This window comes from Bidens hawaiensis, unplaced genomic scaffold (assembly GCF_021521415.1).
Source record: "Bidens hawaiensis isolate Kalapana, Puna unplaced genomic scaffold, B.hawaiensis_p1.1 tig00100205_1, whole genome shotgun sequence".
Classification (NCBI taxonomy): domain Eukaryota; kingdom Viridiplantae; phylum Streptophyta; class Magnoliopsida; order Asterales; family Asteraceae; genus Bidens; species Bidens hawaiensis.
In genome coordinates, this window is record NW_027504673.1 from 10572 (window position 1) to 25473 (window position 14902).

A 14902-nucleotide genomic window follows, 5' to 3' on the forward strand; every position below is an offset into this window, starting at 1 on the left:
GGCACGAAATCAGTTTCGTCGCAACTCCCTTTCTTTCCCCTTGAATCATCAAAGTTTCTCCGTTCAACAGTGGAATCCGAACCTGCTTCTCATGACAAACAATCTCCGCGAGATTCTCGACCAACCAATCCATACCTACCACAATATCGAAACTTCCCAAATCTATTGGCAACAAGTTTATATTGAACTCATGACCTCCCATGACTAATACACATTGCTCAGTCCTTTCATTCGCGCATAACTGCCTACCATTGGCTAGTTCTATAGTATAAGGTTTGTCTAGCCTACTGGTCGCTAAGCCCAGGGAGTTTTTAAACTCATGGGATATAAAACTTAGGTCAGCGCCAGTATCAAATAAGACAGATGCATAATGACCGTTAAGCAAAAACGTACCGGTTACCACATTCGGCTCTTCCTTTGCTTCACCCGCGCCGATCACAAAAGCTCTCCCGCGAGCTTGGTTTCCTTTCTGTGGGCAATCCCGACTGAAGTGTCCAGGCTTTCCGCATGCGTAGCAGCTGTCGCTCGATCCAGCTTCTCTGATGCGACAATTCATCGCCTTGTGTCCTGGTCTGCCACATTTGGCGCATTCGATTTTTGCGCATTCACCCTCGTGGTGATACTTGCATTTGCTGCACCATGGGCGAGGCCCGCTGTATCCTTTCCTTGATGGTTCCGCGGCTTGAATCGCGTAAACCCTTGTGCTTTCCTGCTTCTTGGGCGGTGGCTGCTTGAAGTCTGACCCTCGGTGGGAGTTCCATTTCCTCTTGGAGTCAGAGGTTCGCTGCTCGTTCAAGCGGGTGGTCAACATACCCGCACGAACCGTATCCCTTGTAAGGGTGATGGCTCGCGCAACCGCCTCGTCAAAGGTCGGAGGTGCGGCGGCGTTGAGCGGGACTCTAACGACAGGAGGTAACCCAAAGATGTACCTCTCGATTTTCTTTTCTTCTGTGTTTGCCATGTCTGGCACCAGCTGGCAAAGCTCGTTGAAACGATTGGTGTAGGCATCGATATCCGTTCCTACCATGGTGTGGTTCCAGAATTCTTGTTGCAAGCTCTGAATTTCTGCGCGTGAGCAGAACTTTCTCATCATCATTTCTTTCAATTCTTCCCAGGTCTTGTGAAGAGCAACTTCTCGCCCCAACGTCTTTACTTGGAGCTTCCACCAAGACGAAGCTGCTTCTTGGAACATGCAGGTCGCGTAAAGGACCTTCTGGTTTTCACTACATCCGCTGATGGAGAGAACGGTCTCCATCTTGTCAATCCAATTGTAGAGCCCAATGGCTCCTTCGGTGCCTTTGAACGGCCAAGGCCTACAGGCCATGAATGTTTTATAGGAGCATCCTTTGTTCAAGGCTCCTGATTCGGGTTCTGGGGTCTCGTTCTCTTGGCGACCCTGACTAGATTCGGCCTTGCTGGCCTCATGCGTTGCAATCGCCTGCGCGATTATTTCTGCGAGCTCCTCGGGTGTCATGGTAATTCCCTTGGCTCTGGTTGGAGGCATTCTTTTCATAAAAAGAAAATATAACAAACTTAGCGCATGTACTCAGAGCACATAATGTTCTTATCTCTAGACACTGTGACCCGTGTTCCTAAGTGCGTGTGTGATTTTTCTTTTGAAAATATTCTTTTGAAAATATTCTTTGAAAAATATTTCATGCGATTCCCCAAAGGTTATAGTCTAGGTTAAAAACTTCTTTTCCTAGTTCGCTATAACCAGTGCTCTGATACCAATCTGTCACACCCGGCCCTGAGCGGCGGAAACAGCCGGGCGCGCACGAGTGGGGATTGATAATTAAGCACGGGCCATTGCAAAACATTCAAAGATTTTTATTGCGCATGAGGAGTTTAGTACAAACACATTACATCGTTCAAAGATTACAAAAAGAAACATCCAAGTATAAAACTGAAGATTTCCTCGCTATATCCCCTTGCGCGGCGGGTAACCGTGCGCATCGAGGGGATAAAACCAAAATCTTCCAAAAAGCTTGTTTTAGATGTTCAGCGTGTGGTGCTCTAAGTGTGACTCCCTGCGCTACCTAGTTATCTCCTGAAAGACACGTAAAAACATTTGAATCAGTATAAACTGAGTGAGTTCACAAGTTTTAGTAACTTGATAAAATCATTCTGAAACATTTCTGGCAACATCATTAACATCTGCTTGGTAAAATCGTATTAACACATAATTCTGACAATATTCTGATAAAAATCGTTCCGCGGGTTACGCGTGAACAAATTCTGGATACGGTGCTCGTCTATGTAAGTGGTGCAGCCACTACGAGCTAAAATAACGTAAAACCGTCCCGCGAGTTACGCGCAGACGTTTCTGGAAAACTATGCTCGTCTATGCAAAGAGGCATTGCCCCTACGAGCTAAGGATACCGTCCCGCGGGTTACGCGCGAACAATTCTGAGAAACTGTGCTCGTCCATGCAAAGAGGCATTGCCCCTACGAGCTAAGGATACCGTCCCGCGGGTTACGCGCAGACGTTGTGCCGGAAAACAAGGCGCTCGTCCATGCAAAGAGGCGCGACCCCTACGAGCGGGCTCAACCCCATAGTACTGCCCCATGCCAGGCACTCGTCCATGCAAAGAGGTGCGACCCCTACGAGTGGGCGGATCAAACCAGCAGTCCCTACCCTTAGAGTTCCAATGGTAAAGTGATCACTTACTCGAGTTCTAGCGCACATACATTGAAAACCTTAGATAACCGTTTGCATTGCTCATCATGAAACATAACTTAAACACATAATCGCTTTCATAGCTTGTAAGTATACCATGATAAAACATTATTTAAGTACGTGTCCCTCGCCCCGAAAGCAGTTTAAAACAGTGAAAACAGTGAAAATAGGGGCTGTGAGACTCACCTGTGGTTCTTGTTAAGGGATTAATCGAGATTCGGGTTTTCTTGGTGTTGGCCTCGGAATCGAAGGTCTAGAATACGATTAAATAACAAGTATATATATTAAGATCAAGAAATAGGAGAATATAAGGGTTGGATAGTAGGTCTCAAGGTTATATTCTTGGCTTACCTAGTAACAGGATCGGAGCTGGAAACAACGGATGCTTGGGAAAGGATTAGTGCAAGTTTGTAGTTCTTTGAAGTGTGTTTTGGGTGATAATTTAGGCTACAAATTTATAGGCAAACTCAAGGGAACACAATCCCTTGCTTTAGGGGATTGAAATCTTTTCATATTTAAATGTAATGATGATAAAGTATAGAAGTTATTATTATTTACTTAAGAGTGGAGTGGTGGATAAAAGATTTTGATTTGATTTGGACAGAACATGCAGATCTGGGGTTGGTGAAAATAGGGTGGCTGACAGTTGACTTTTCATGTTACAGTGTGCTTTTTCAGGTACTTTTGTCAGTGTACAGTAAAAAGTGGAAAATCTCTGAAACACGCTACTGTTTCCTTTCGGGCGGGAGTAATCTCCTTAACTGGAGAATAGACCAAGTGTTCTGCGCGTATAACTTGGTGCGCATAGCTTTCTGCGTATAGGACATGTCTTTGCTGCGGGTAGGTGCGTAACCTTCTCGCAGTTAGGGACTTTTGAGTTTCATTTGTAGATTCTCCAGGTGGTCTTGGTATTTCAACATAGTGATCAGTCATGTTGAAGTCAATTCCATCTTGGAGCTTCAGACAAACTAGCTCTCAACGTTCCCGCCATGCGGGTAGGTTAGTTCCCTTCCGCACGCGCATAAACGATGTAGGATGCACCCGCCTTAGCATCATGCGGGATGGTCAACCCATAGACAACATAACTTTGAAGTTACATGAAAACATAAAGCCAAATTATTCACGCATGGCGCATATAACATATGCTCACGCTGGTTCTTAACATGGTGCGCTCGCGCAGGTTGCACATAACAACTGCACGCGCTGACTAACATGGCGCGCTCGCGCAGGGCGCACATAACAAATGCACGCGCTTATCATTTACAATCACCTAATTATTAGGTTGATTACTTAGCTTATGGGTTTGGGAAATTACCGGTTGTCACAGATGGATTCCATCTTCCTTATTTATACCTTAGTGGTTTGCTTCCACTTTCTTACATCTTCTAATGTGGGATGGAGTTTTCTTTCATGTAAGAATACTTAACTTAGGAAATATTTTTATTTCCTTATTTTTCTTATATTTCTTTATTTAATATTTTCTCATGATTTGACTTGGTATTATTTTTTTGATCCCACAACTTTCCTAAGTTTTCAAATTTGGATCAAAATTTTGGGGATGTTACATCCTCCCCACCTTGAAATGAATCTCATCCTCGAGATTCGTTGTTTGAAGTGTGAACAGTTCTACCTTTCAAATGTTGTTTCTAATCTGGTTCTTGTTGTATGCAGACTAACTAGGGTCTTTATTTTATTGCTAACTTACATCCTTGAATGATGTAGCCAGTCAATGGTTCAGAATGTCATTAGTAATTGTAAATTGATAAACAAAGTGATCAGTTGTGTTTAACTATTTACTTTACCATTATATATTCTAAACATTTACTGATGTTAAATACATTGTTATTTTGATTCAATCTGTCGAATCTATTCCACTATATTGTTGTTGTTAGATTCAGTCTACCGAATCTATTCTATCATTGATCTTGATCAATGACGTTCTCTATAGTACCCTTTGACTTAATTTCATGCGCTATGAGAGTAAAATTATTCGAGCTCTTTTTCTTTAACTTTTTGATCAACCTTACTAGGTAGATATTATTGTATGAGTTCCTTTCGATAATATATTGTCCTTGCATATATATATTTTCTAACGTTTGATATATCATCCTCCTAGATGATAATTTTCTCAACGTTTTCTTTGTTATAAGTTCATATGAACTTTTCAATATGTGAACTTTCTTGATTGTTCTTTTAGAAGTAACGAATATAAGCATTCTTGTGTATTAACACGATCTGTATGCTAATATTTCATTTATAATTTAGGGAATTAAATACCCTTCTTTGATTACAAAACTTCTTGTTTAAGAATGAGTTACAATTAATATACAAAAGTTAGCTAATCTATCTTGACATTTCCTTGATGTGATCTTGTCATTAATCTTGACTAGCTTTTCTTTTCAGGCATTCAGTCTTGAAGTGACCCGTTTCTCCACATGTAAAACATACTCCTAGCTTCTTACGACATTCATCTATTGTGTGTCCTGCGCTCTTGCAGTATGCACAATTGTTTGAATTTTCTAGTCGACACTTTCCAGTATGTTTTCTTCCACAAGTCTTACAAGCTGACTTGGGAGTACTTTCTTCTTTTCCTATCTTCTCGGAATCTTTTGGTTTCTTGGCCTCTTTATCTTTTATCTTTTCTTCTTCTTGATTCCTTATCATACTGTTGATTAAGTATCCGGCCAATTCCATAGCCGAATCAACTGTTTCTGGCATATTGGATCGTACCATGTCTCTTATTTCTCTTGGTAGTCCATATATGTATCGAGTTACTTTGTTATATTCCGGAGTTACTAAATGTGGAACCAGTCGGCAATATTCTAGGAATTTAGTGTTATATTCCCTAAGATTCGTGCCAACAACCTTGTGATTCCATAACTCCGTTTGAATTCTATCTGTTTCATGAGTTGGGCAAAATTTCTTTAATATTAGACCTTTGAATGTTTCCCAACTTAAGTTATACATCACTTCTCTCCCTTTGCTCATTAACAGAGCATTCCACCACTCATGCGCCTCTCCTTTAAACATTAAGGCGGTATACTGAATCTTCTTTTTATCAGTACACTTACTTGTTATCACTATTGTTTCCATCTCCTCAAGCCACCTCACGGTTGTGATGACTCCTTTATCTCCGTGAAACTCCTTTGGTCCATAATACTTGAAGTTTTTGAACGAACATCCACTAACTTTGAGTTTCTTTTGTTTCTTTCGTTTCTTATTCTTTAAATGATTATCAGCTGTAGAGCTATCATATGTTTCTTCCTTTCTCGAAGGAACAGATTGACTTCGACTTCTTTTGTTAGATTTTGGTTGACTTTGACTTGTAGAAAAGTCATTCATAGCTTCCTTAATCATCTTTTGAATTCCCTTTATATATTAAGCGCCACATTGCGACCAACGCCCTTCGCCATCGTCCTCGCCCTCGCCCGAGCGCATGCGCGTCGGGTGCTACGCACCCTCCGCTAGGACTGCTTGATGCATGATATTCATAAAAGAATATTACTATGGAAAATCTCTTCCTTATAAAGAGTTTCTATTTCTTTACCACTTTCCATGTGGGATGAATTTCATCTTCCTTATTTATACCTTAGTGGAATGCTTCCACTTTCTTACATCTTCCAATGTTGGATTGAGTTTTCTTTCATGTAAGAATACTTAACTTAGGAAATATTTTTATTTTCTTATTTTTCTTATATTTCCTTATTTAATTTTTTCTCATGAGACTTGGTATTATTTTTTTGATCCCTCAACTTTTCTAAGTTGTCAAATTTGGATCAAAATTTTGGGGATGTTACAGGCGGTATAAAAGTAAGCCCGACGGTGTAAACTAATAAAAGTATGGCGAAGGTATAAAAGTATGGTCGAAGGTATAAAAGTATGGTCGAAGGTATAAAAGTATGGCTGATAGTATAAAAAGATGCATGCAAAAACTTAATATATTACCACCCAAATACATACTTTTCATTTTATTTTGTTGTTATTTAATATTTCTTTCCAAACTAATCATTTATTCCTTCCGTTAATCCACTTTTCGACGTATTTTCGTTTATTATTATATATAAATCTTATATTTTTAGTGTCTTTCATAAATGTTTATATACCATTTTAATAACATTCGAATACGCGTCACAACCATTTTAATAAATTTTATGCCTTTGTGAAGCGTTTAATTTTAACTACATGACAGCATAAACTTTACTCAAAGTCGAATCGGGTCAAAATTATGTCTAAACGTTCGATTTAAATTTGACACAGCTCAATTTTGAGTAAAATTTACGCTCACACATAAACAAAAGTAAGTGGTTCAAAACGGTAAATTTGAAAACCTTATGTGCTAAAAGTTATAAAAGAAAATTTAATAAGATTTTATTTTATAATACTCAAAATAAAACTTAAATTAATTCAATTAATTTTATTGGAATGGTCCACCATTTTATACCGTCGGCCGTACTTTTATACCTTTGGTAACACTTTTATACCGTCGGCCATACTTTTATAACGTCGGCAACACTTTTATACCGCCGGCCATCATTTTAAAAGAGAAACCGACGTCTGACTTGATATAAGGGAGGAGCTAACCGTATATGCAATGAACATTTTGGAAAGTTTTTGCTCAGATAGATAAAATCTTGACTTAGTCAATAATATAGACATTTTAGGAATTTTTCATTATAAAAAACACATGGATTGTTTAACTATTAACAATCGAAAAATTAAAACAGATCCTTTTTGACCCGACAAGATGTGGGGTTTTGATTTGATTTAAACCGAATTCGACCAGACAATGAAAATGAATACTCGTAGAGAACCGACCCGACTTTAGAAGAAGAATAGAATAAAGCTCTGCAAATTTTCTTTCAGGTAATTTTGAGCATTTGAATCTGTATGAATTGCTGCTTTCTTCAATCGTCAGTTTAACTTAACTTATTATAAAAAAAAAACTAGGGTTCGTTGTGTTATCAATTTAGTTGTTTTTTAATGTAAATTTTTCATCTTTATGGATATTCAACTTGAGCGTTTAGACCACAATTTAGGAAGTCAGTTTTGTAGAATTTAGGAATTCTGGGATGGATTGATTCAATGAAAGCCCCAATTCTGACATTTTAGCAAGATTGATAAATTTTACCCGTTTCGTTACTAGAGATCCCGAATCGGGTCATAAGTAAATGTATTAGGTAGTAATAGCACCCTCTCCATCTAGTAAAGAAAATGAGTATGCATGCATATGACCTTTCGGATTAGCGTTGTGTTCAACTAAGCAAAGGTTAACGCGTAAAACTACATGATATAAAGTTTTAGGAGATAAGGGACATCCATCCGTATCTGTGATAAAATTTCCCATATTCAAACTTGTGCTTCGATTTCGGATGCAGCAGGTCAGTCTGACCTGCAACACCTTCTTTTATCTTTTTTCTTTAGTTTAATAAATAGTGAATATTAATATAATTGAAAAACATATTCTTAAGAAAACTGATGCAAGTTTTCTTATTAAAGCACCTTGGAAGGATGTTTACACTTGAGCATACTTTGGGTGACTTTTAAAATCTAACCTGTTCAGCTAAAGTATTTTTAACCTGAATCATTTGGCATGTTTTATCAATAAACTATTAACCCAAATTGACCCGTTTTCACATGAATGAATTGAAATTTCCAGTTACATTTTCAACATTGGATAGATATTCTTACTGCTTTTGATATTTTATAGGGTATGATGATTTTGATCATTTGGTGTTTGAATAATATTATTGGACCGCAGGGGTGAGTCAGATATGGCTGTCTCCTTTGATTTGCAGACATTCATTCTGCGTGCTCGGGTGCTGAAGCTGTATAGGCAAGCTCTAAGAGTTGCTAAAAGAGCACCTGCGCACAGTAAAGGTGAACTCTTTTTATGCCACAAAATTATATAATCCGTGTCAACATGTTTCTATGATAATCCCATCAAAGACTTAAAAATAAAAGACTAATCAGCCACCACTTATTGAAAATAAATGAAGATGTCATGTTTGACTTTTGACAGTCAACCGAGTTTCTTAGTAAATAGTTATTATATTCTGTTTAGAGTCTAAGCACCATTGTATTCCAAATCTTATTTACCGTTCACAATTTCATAGTTTCATGTTTTTCTTGGGAATTAGATAATTTCTTTCGTATAGAAGTTAGGGTTATAAACGAGCCGAGCCATATTCAGACTCGTTTGATTTACAGTAGCTCATTTCAAGCTCTCTATCTAAAGATCAGCTCGCTCATAATTTTTCAAAGTCGGACTCGACTAAGACTCGGCTCATTCATTATTTATCAATTAATTTATATAATTTTATAGTTATAATTTGTATACATTTTAATTATAATTTTGTATATAATTCAATATATATTAATTGCTTATTTTATGATAATGCTATATATATAAAAGTACAATTAATATTAATAAAAATTATCCAAATAATTTCGCGATCCAGCTAGAGCTTGATAAGTGAAGCTCGGGTATGGGCTTGTTTATCAAACAAGCTTATTTTTATCGTTTAAGCTCGGCTCGATTCTAGCTTTTAACGATCTCGAGTAGCTCACAAGCATCCCGGCTCGTTAGGTTTAATCGAAACACACTTACAATATGAGTTACTTTGATGGTTTTATTAATATATAACTGAAATATTTTCAGGTGAACTTATGCAAACAATCAGACACGAGATGGAGAAAAACAAAGACTGCAATGACAAACAGAAGGTCCGTTACTTGATTAGTGAGGGAATCGAGAGACTGAAGGGTTTAGATGAGATGCTTGATATGCAAGGCAACTAAACACAAGTTTACTTGAGAATCAAGCAAGTTAATTGTTCCCCAAATCGTGCATCAAGCAGTAAAGATGACTTTGAATCATAACACTGCTAAAGACATTATGTTGATTGATACAATGGAGACTGGTTAGAAGTATTTGTAATGTTTTTGATACAAAACTAACTGATAATTGTTACATGATTTGTATTAATGCATCATCGAGTCGAGAAAATATGATCATGTTGTCTCTCGTTCGATGAAAATTTTCAAAGCGGTATTTGAATGAAAAAATCTTGGATATGTCATTCTAGTATCGAAAATATTGTGTATCAAAAGTTCAAAACAAAGATGTGTATAATGAAAGTATACACTATTATGGCATAGCTGTACAACTTCCTTTTAATAATAAAACTTAATATCATCGGAAGAATCACATTTGTTTGAAAACAAGACTTGTGCTACGTGTACTAGTTTTAGTCTTGAACTCATGACCATGTCTTGTATGTTAAATCGTCTTTTGTGTGTTTTTTGTACACGTGTATTTCAAGCGCATATGCAAAACTTATGCGCCTGTTAAAATTCACTCGTATGATAATTGGTAAGGTATAATGAGTATGTGACATGAGCAAGCCTTTCACTTATTCTACGAGTTAGATATGTGTTCCCTTTAAGAGTAGAAATACAATTCTCATGCACAAAGCAAAACTAAGACAAGACAAAGGTAAAACTAAAGTAGCAAAAGTGTATAGAAAGTTAGGTAAACAGTAATACTTAAATAGGAGTTGGATCTGATACAAACAAGATATTCCGTGAGAACAATAAGAATTGAAGAAAAGTTGGGCGTTGTGGCTATTGGTAATCCCGTGTATAGCATAATTACTCTACAACACAAAATGTGATTAGAGTAAGTTTATTACGCTATTATATTTACAATACTTGTAAAATTGTAGCATAATAAAATTACACTATATGTAAATGCTATAACGTATATATTACTATGGTTGGTTTTTATGATATAGGGTAATTACGCTATACGTGTAACTACTAAACTGTCACTGTGTCATTTTTTCAATAGTTCGCATTATTTGTACGATTATTTTTTATGTGTATGTTATACATCCCCTAAATAAATATAGTATATATTTTAGGTAGGGGAAAAGATCCAATACAATAATAGCTTATCGTACAATAGGTACGAGAATCTCCTTTTTGCACGAATCGATCCATGAAATAACATCCCAACATCTTGGAATCGTCAATACATATCCAATTAATCATTGGTTCACCGAAAAAAACAGTTTTTGATCGTTAATCGATCAATTTTCTACCTTTTTTCACGAAAACCGAATATGAGCGTTTTAGGTTTTGGTTGAGCGTTTTTAGGTTTTGCCTTTGTTTTTTTGTCGTTGAGCGTCTTGCATGCCTATCGTATGTTAATGCATTATTGTACAGTATCTCGACCCTTTTAGATAGTACTTGAATGTTCTTTTTTCTTTTTAAATTAATATATTTAATGATCATGTCATCCGTTTCTTAAGCTAGTTCGACTTGTCTCCAACCAATGAACTAGTAAGGGATCGGTTGCTGACCATTTATTAAAAGATCGACTAAAATAGTAAAGAAGAGTTCGATTTTAAGCTCTTAGTTTATGTAAAACAGAAACACTAAATTAGTATAAATAATTGATCATTTCTATAAATATTTATATTACCTTATAATTATTTTGATTAACAATATTCGAAAGTCTCCAAAGGCCAATTGGTAACCTCATTAAATTTTCATCGGAGGCCCTGGGTTGGAGTCCCTTCTCAAGCAATTTGTTTTGCATTGAGTTTGGGGTTTTCAAGTTAGAGCATTTACATTTAATTCATTAAAAAATGTGAGTGAAGTTTTATAATGTAGGAAATGATTTGAGGTGTTGTGTGTGGAGGAGAAAGAAATACAGTGATTTTCTGTATATTTGAAAAGTTATAATTTTATATTTTTTTTAATATATTATGAAAGTGATTGTGAGTGAAAAAAGGAGAAATAGTAATGATAAATGTATAAAAAAATATTATTTAATTAAAATGAGGGGAAAAAATGTTATAAGTTTTAATGTACTTTTGAATTTGAAGATAAATGATTGAACGTGAATACTCTAAGTTTTGAATTGATTATACACAAGGTATAGATTTACTTAACTTAAAACTCACGAGTTACGGATTTACTTGAGCTAATACTTATTTAGTTATTTGTATATTAAGAGCTCATAAATCACATTTATATATCCATCCTATTCAATTTAATAACACTTAATTATTTTGAATTCTTTTTCTCATTCTTTGACTACACCAAAATAGAAAATTAAATATATAAATATACGAGTCACTAAATTTGATTCTATTTTAAGAAACGTGACATGATAAAACCAAGAACATAGTCAAACATGTTAAATCCTCCTTAAATTCACCATTGACTTCTCCTCTCAATACACACACATACACACACGCCATCACCACTTTGGTGGGATGGTAAAGGTTTGGCCTTTGGGTGAGAGGTCCAGGGTTCGATTCCTGGCATTGACGGTACTATGTAAATAGTACGAGGAAAGCTTGAACATTCAAAAAAAAAAAAAAACATACACACACGCTTCCCTTATTTTGTCTCATTCCAACTCACCGGAATTCAACATATCTCTACCACCCTACTCCTTCCTCTATCTTTCCTCCGACCACTATACACACACACAAACCTCATATACAACAATGGATCAACATACAATCTTGAACATCCTACCAAGACCATCAGAAAAACCCCACAAATCCCACATCGGAATATCCTTCTCCGGCCCCATGGTCACCGGCGCCGGCGACAAAACCGCCGGAAAATCAAGAACGCCGCCGTGGTGTACGAACCCACGTCTCCCAGCGTCTCATGCATGGGCAATGTCAAGTGCAAGTACACAAAAGATAAACTCCGCCTCGCCGGAACCAAACTACCACCTGCCGGAAAAAATTTCCGGCCACCGGAATATTCCAAAAGCGAAAATAAGACCAAGAAAATGATGGGGTTTATGAAACTGTTTGGTGATTTGATGATTCCCAGATGCGGTGGCCGGAAACCATTCGCCGGGAAATTAAACGGTGGGGTTCCGATGTATCTTGATAAAGCTCCGAGCTTGAGTACGATGAAGAGGTTTTCTAGTGGACGGGATAAGTTGTCGGATCATGTTGATAATGAGTCTGATGAAGAGGTTATTGTTGTCCCATCGTCTGCGCCGGTGATGATAAGGAATATTCCGGTAGGGTTTGATGTTAGGGGGGTAGTGGGATGTACGGAGCCGAGGAAAGAAATTAATTTGTGGAAGAGAAGAACCATGCAGCAGCCTAAGCCTCTTCTCTTGAATAATAATAATAATAATAATAATAATAATAATAATAATAATTAGTTTTCTGTTTTTTTGAAAGAAAAATTAGTTGAAGATATTTGTTTGTTTTTAATTCTTTTAATTAATTCATTATTCTTTGATTTTTTTTAGTCATAAATGTAAATATCCTCGAAACTAAAGGTAGATGTTTTTATTTGATGAAGTCATGACCTATTCGAAGTTTGTAACACCATCTTCATCCATGCAAATAATTTGCTCTCACCATAATAAATGTGTGCGTTTGTTTAATAATATAAACGCGTAGTACGTTGATGAGCGCAGACAAACAAAGTAACTAAAAGGAGATAAACAAAACATAACTGAGTGAACACGATTAAAATCATACATGAACATAAATTTGTTGATCGAGCCTAAAAATCTATTTAAACTAATTGTAATGGTTGGTATTTTAATCATAAAGTAGACTAAATTGTCATGCCTTAAAAATAACGAATAAGTTTTACACTACCCAACGTAAGCGAATGCTTACAAAAGATAAATGAACGAACGAGACATGTGTTCATGTTCGTGTAGTTAATTGAACAAAAGAAAGTATCCCCGACCCCATGTTCCTCTCCGCCCGTCTCTCTTTCAATGGGCCACGAATCTCTTTACGAGCATTTTACTCGAGGTGTTCTAAGGTTCATAATTCCATGTCAAATAGTGTTTCTTTTTTGAGTGAATTATAATACTTCATATTTCAAAAAAAACTAGTTACGTGCCGTGTCATTAATCCATATGTAGTTTTGAAAGTTAACCAGACAACTAAAATTATTTCAGACCTCCAAGTTTTACTGTCAGTTCTTTTTCATCTCCGGGTTACTCAATCGGGAGAGACCATAGGGTTTTAGAGAGCGATTAATTATAACAGAAATCGGAAACCGTATCATAATTTTATCATCAGTTTGCAGGGAAAGGAGGCACGGGTTGCAGCAGGGATTTCATAATGGTCACTTGCAGCCAGAGGATGGGTCAAAACAAAAAAGAAAAAGGAAAAAAACAGAAAGCAAGACTCGAACTTGCATAGAGTGAATGCTGGTATAACGCGCGAACACAACACCAACACCCAACTCTTGCTAATAACTCGGATCAATATACATATATATATATGCATGGAAACGAAAACGAAAATTAAAAAGCATAAACTACTTTTAAATGCTGCATATTATTGTAATAAGGCTACTGAGATTCTCAAAAACAAGTTGAGATATGGAATTAATCACGTTGTCAGCACCCGAAATTAATAGCGATATTTATAGCAACCGGAATCGATTATGTGATTAGGATAGAACAAATAACAATAACAAAAACAAATACCGATAATGACATTGATATCAATAACAACGAACTAGTACCGAAGTTGTTCAACCGGTATCGATCGGTGTAGGGGTATGGTACTAAACCCGGTTTTACGACCCTAAATTTATTATGTTTGCTTATTTTATTATATGGACTAATACAATGTTATTGGACTGAGGGGGTTTTGTGGAGGTAACCCTAACTGGGCTAGGCCCATTAGGGTACCATGATGGTGGCCATGAGGCTCTCTATATAAGGAGGTCTCCACCTCCTTGTTGAGGGGTCATGCTCAATAAGAGCCACCACCACTTTTTTGTGTTTGTAAACAAGAGATCCTTGAGATTTCTTAGCAGTCACCTCCACACCCCCGAAAAGCCATTGCAGGTCTCAGGCAATCGAAGAAGAAGATCAAGTCGTGGTTCGTTCATCTCGAAAATCCGTGGGAACATCGTCATGGATCAGGTCAGATTCATTTCATGCTTCGACATTGGCGCCATCCGTGGGACGGCAACGAACTACCCTTCGATTTTCGTCTCGGCTGTCAGATCTCTCCCAGGAAAAACCCAGATCTGGAAGTTTACAGAAAAAAGGCTTCAAGGCTTGTTCTATTAAAGCTCAAAAAGATCCATAGATCTAAAAGAGGCTTCCAGATCTGTGCAAAAGGAAACTACCTGATTCGAATGATCAAGCCTCCAGATCTGTGATGGTTTTAAATCCGCTCCGAGCTTCATCGATCTAGA

At 37.0% G+C, this 14902-nt stretch overlaps 1 protein-coding gene and 1 pseudogene across 1 annotated transcript; both read left to right on the forward strand.

Moving 5' to 3' along the window:
- The first annotated feature begins 8424 nt into the window (after positions 1-8424).
- LOC143608136 (uncharacterized) lies at positions 8425-9540 on the forward strand. The gene is made up of 2 exons (XM_077083309.1): positions 8425-8557; positions 9339-9540. The coding sequence occupies exons 1-2, from the start codon at positions 8452-8454 to the stop codon at positions 9476-9478; spliced, it is 246 nt and encodes an 81-aa protein (XP_076939424.1). The 5' UTR covers positions 8425-8451; the 3' UTR covers positions 9479-9540.
- A 2661-nt stretch (positions 9541-12201) lies between these two features.
- Positions 12202-13017, forward strand: LOC143608135 (uncharacterized protein At1g76070-like; annotated as a pseudogene).
- The last annotated feature ends 1885 nt before the right edge of the window (positions 13018-14902 follow it).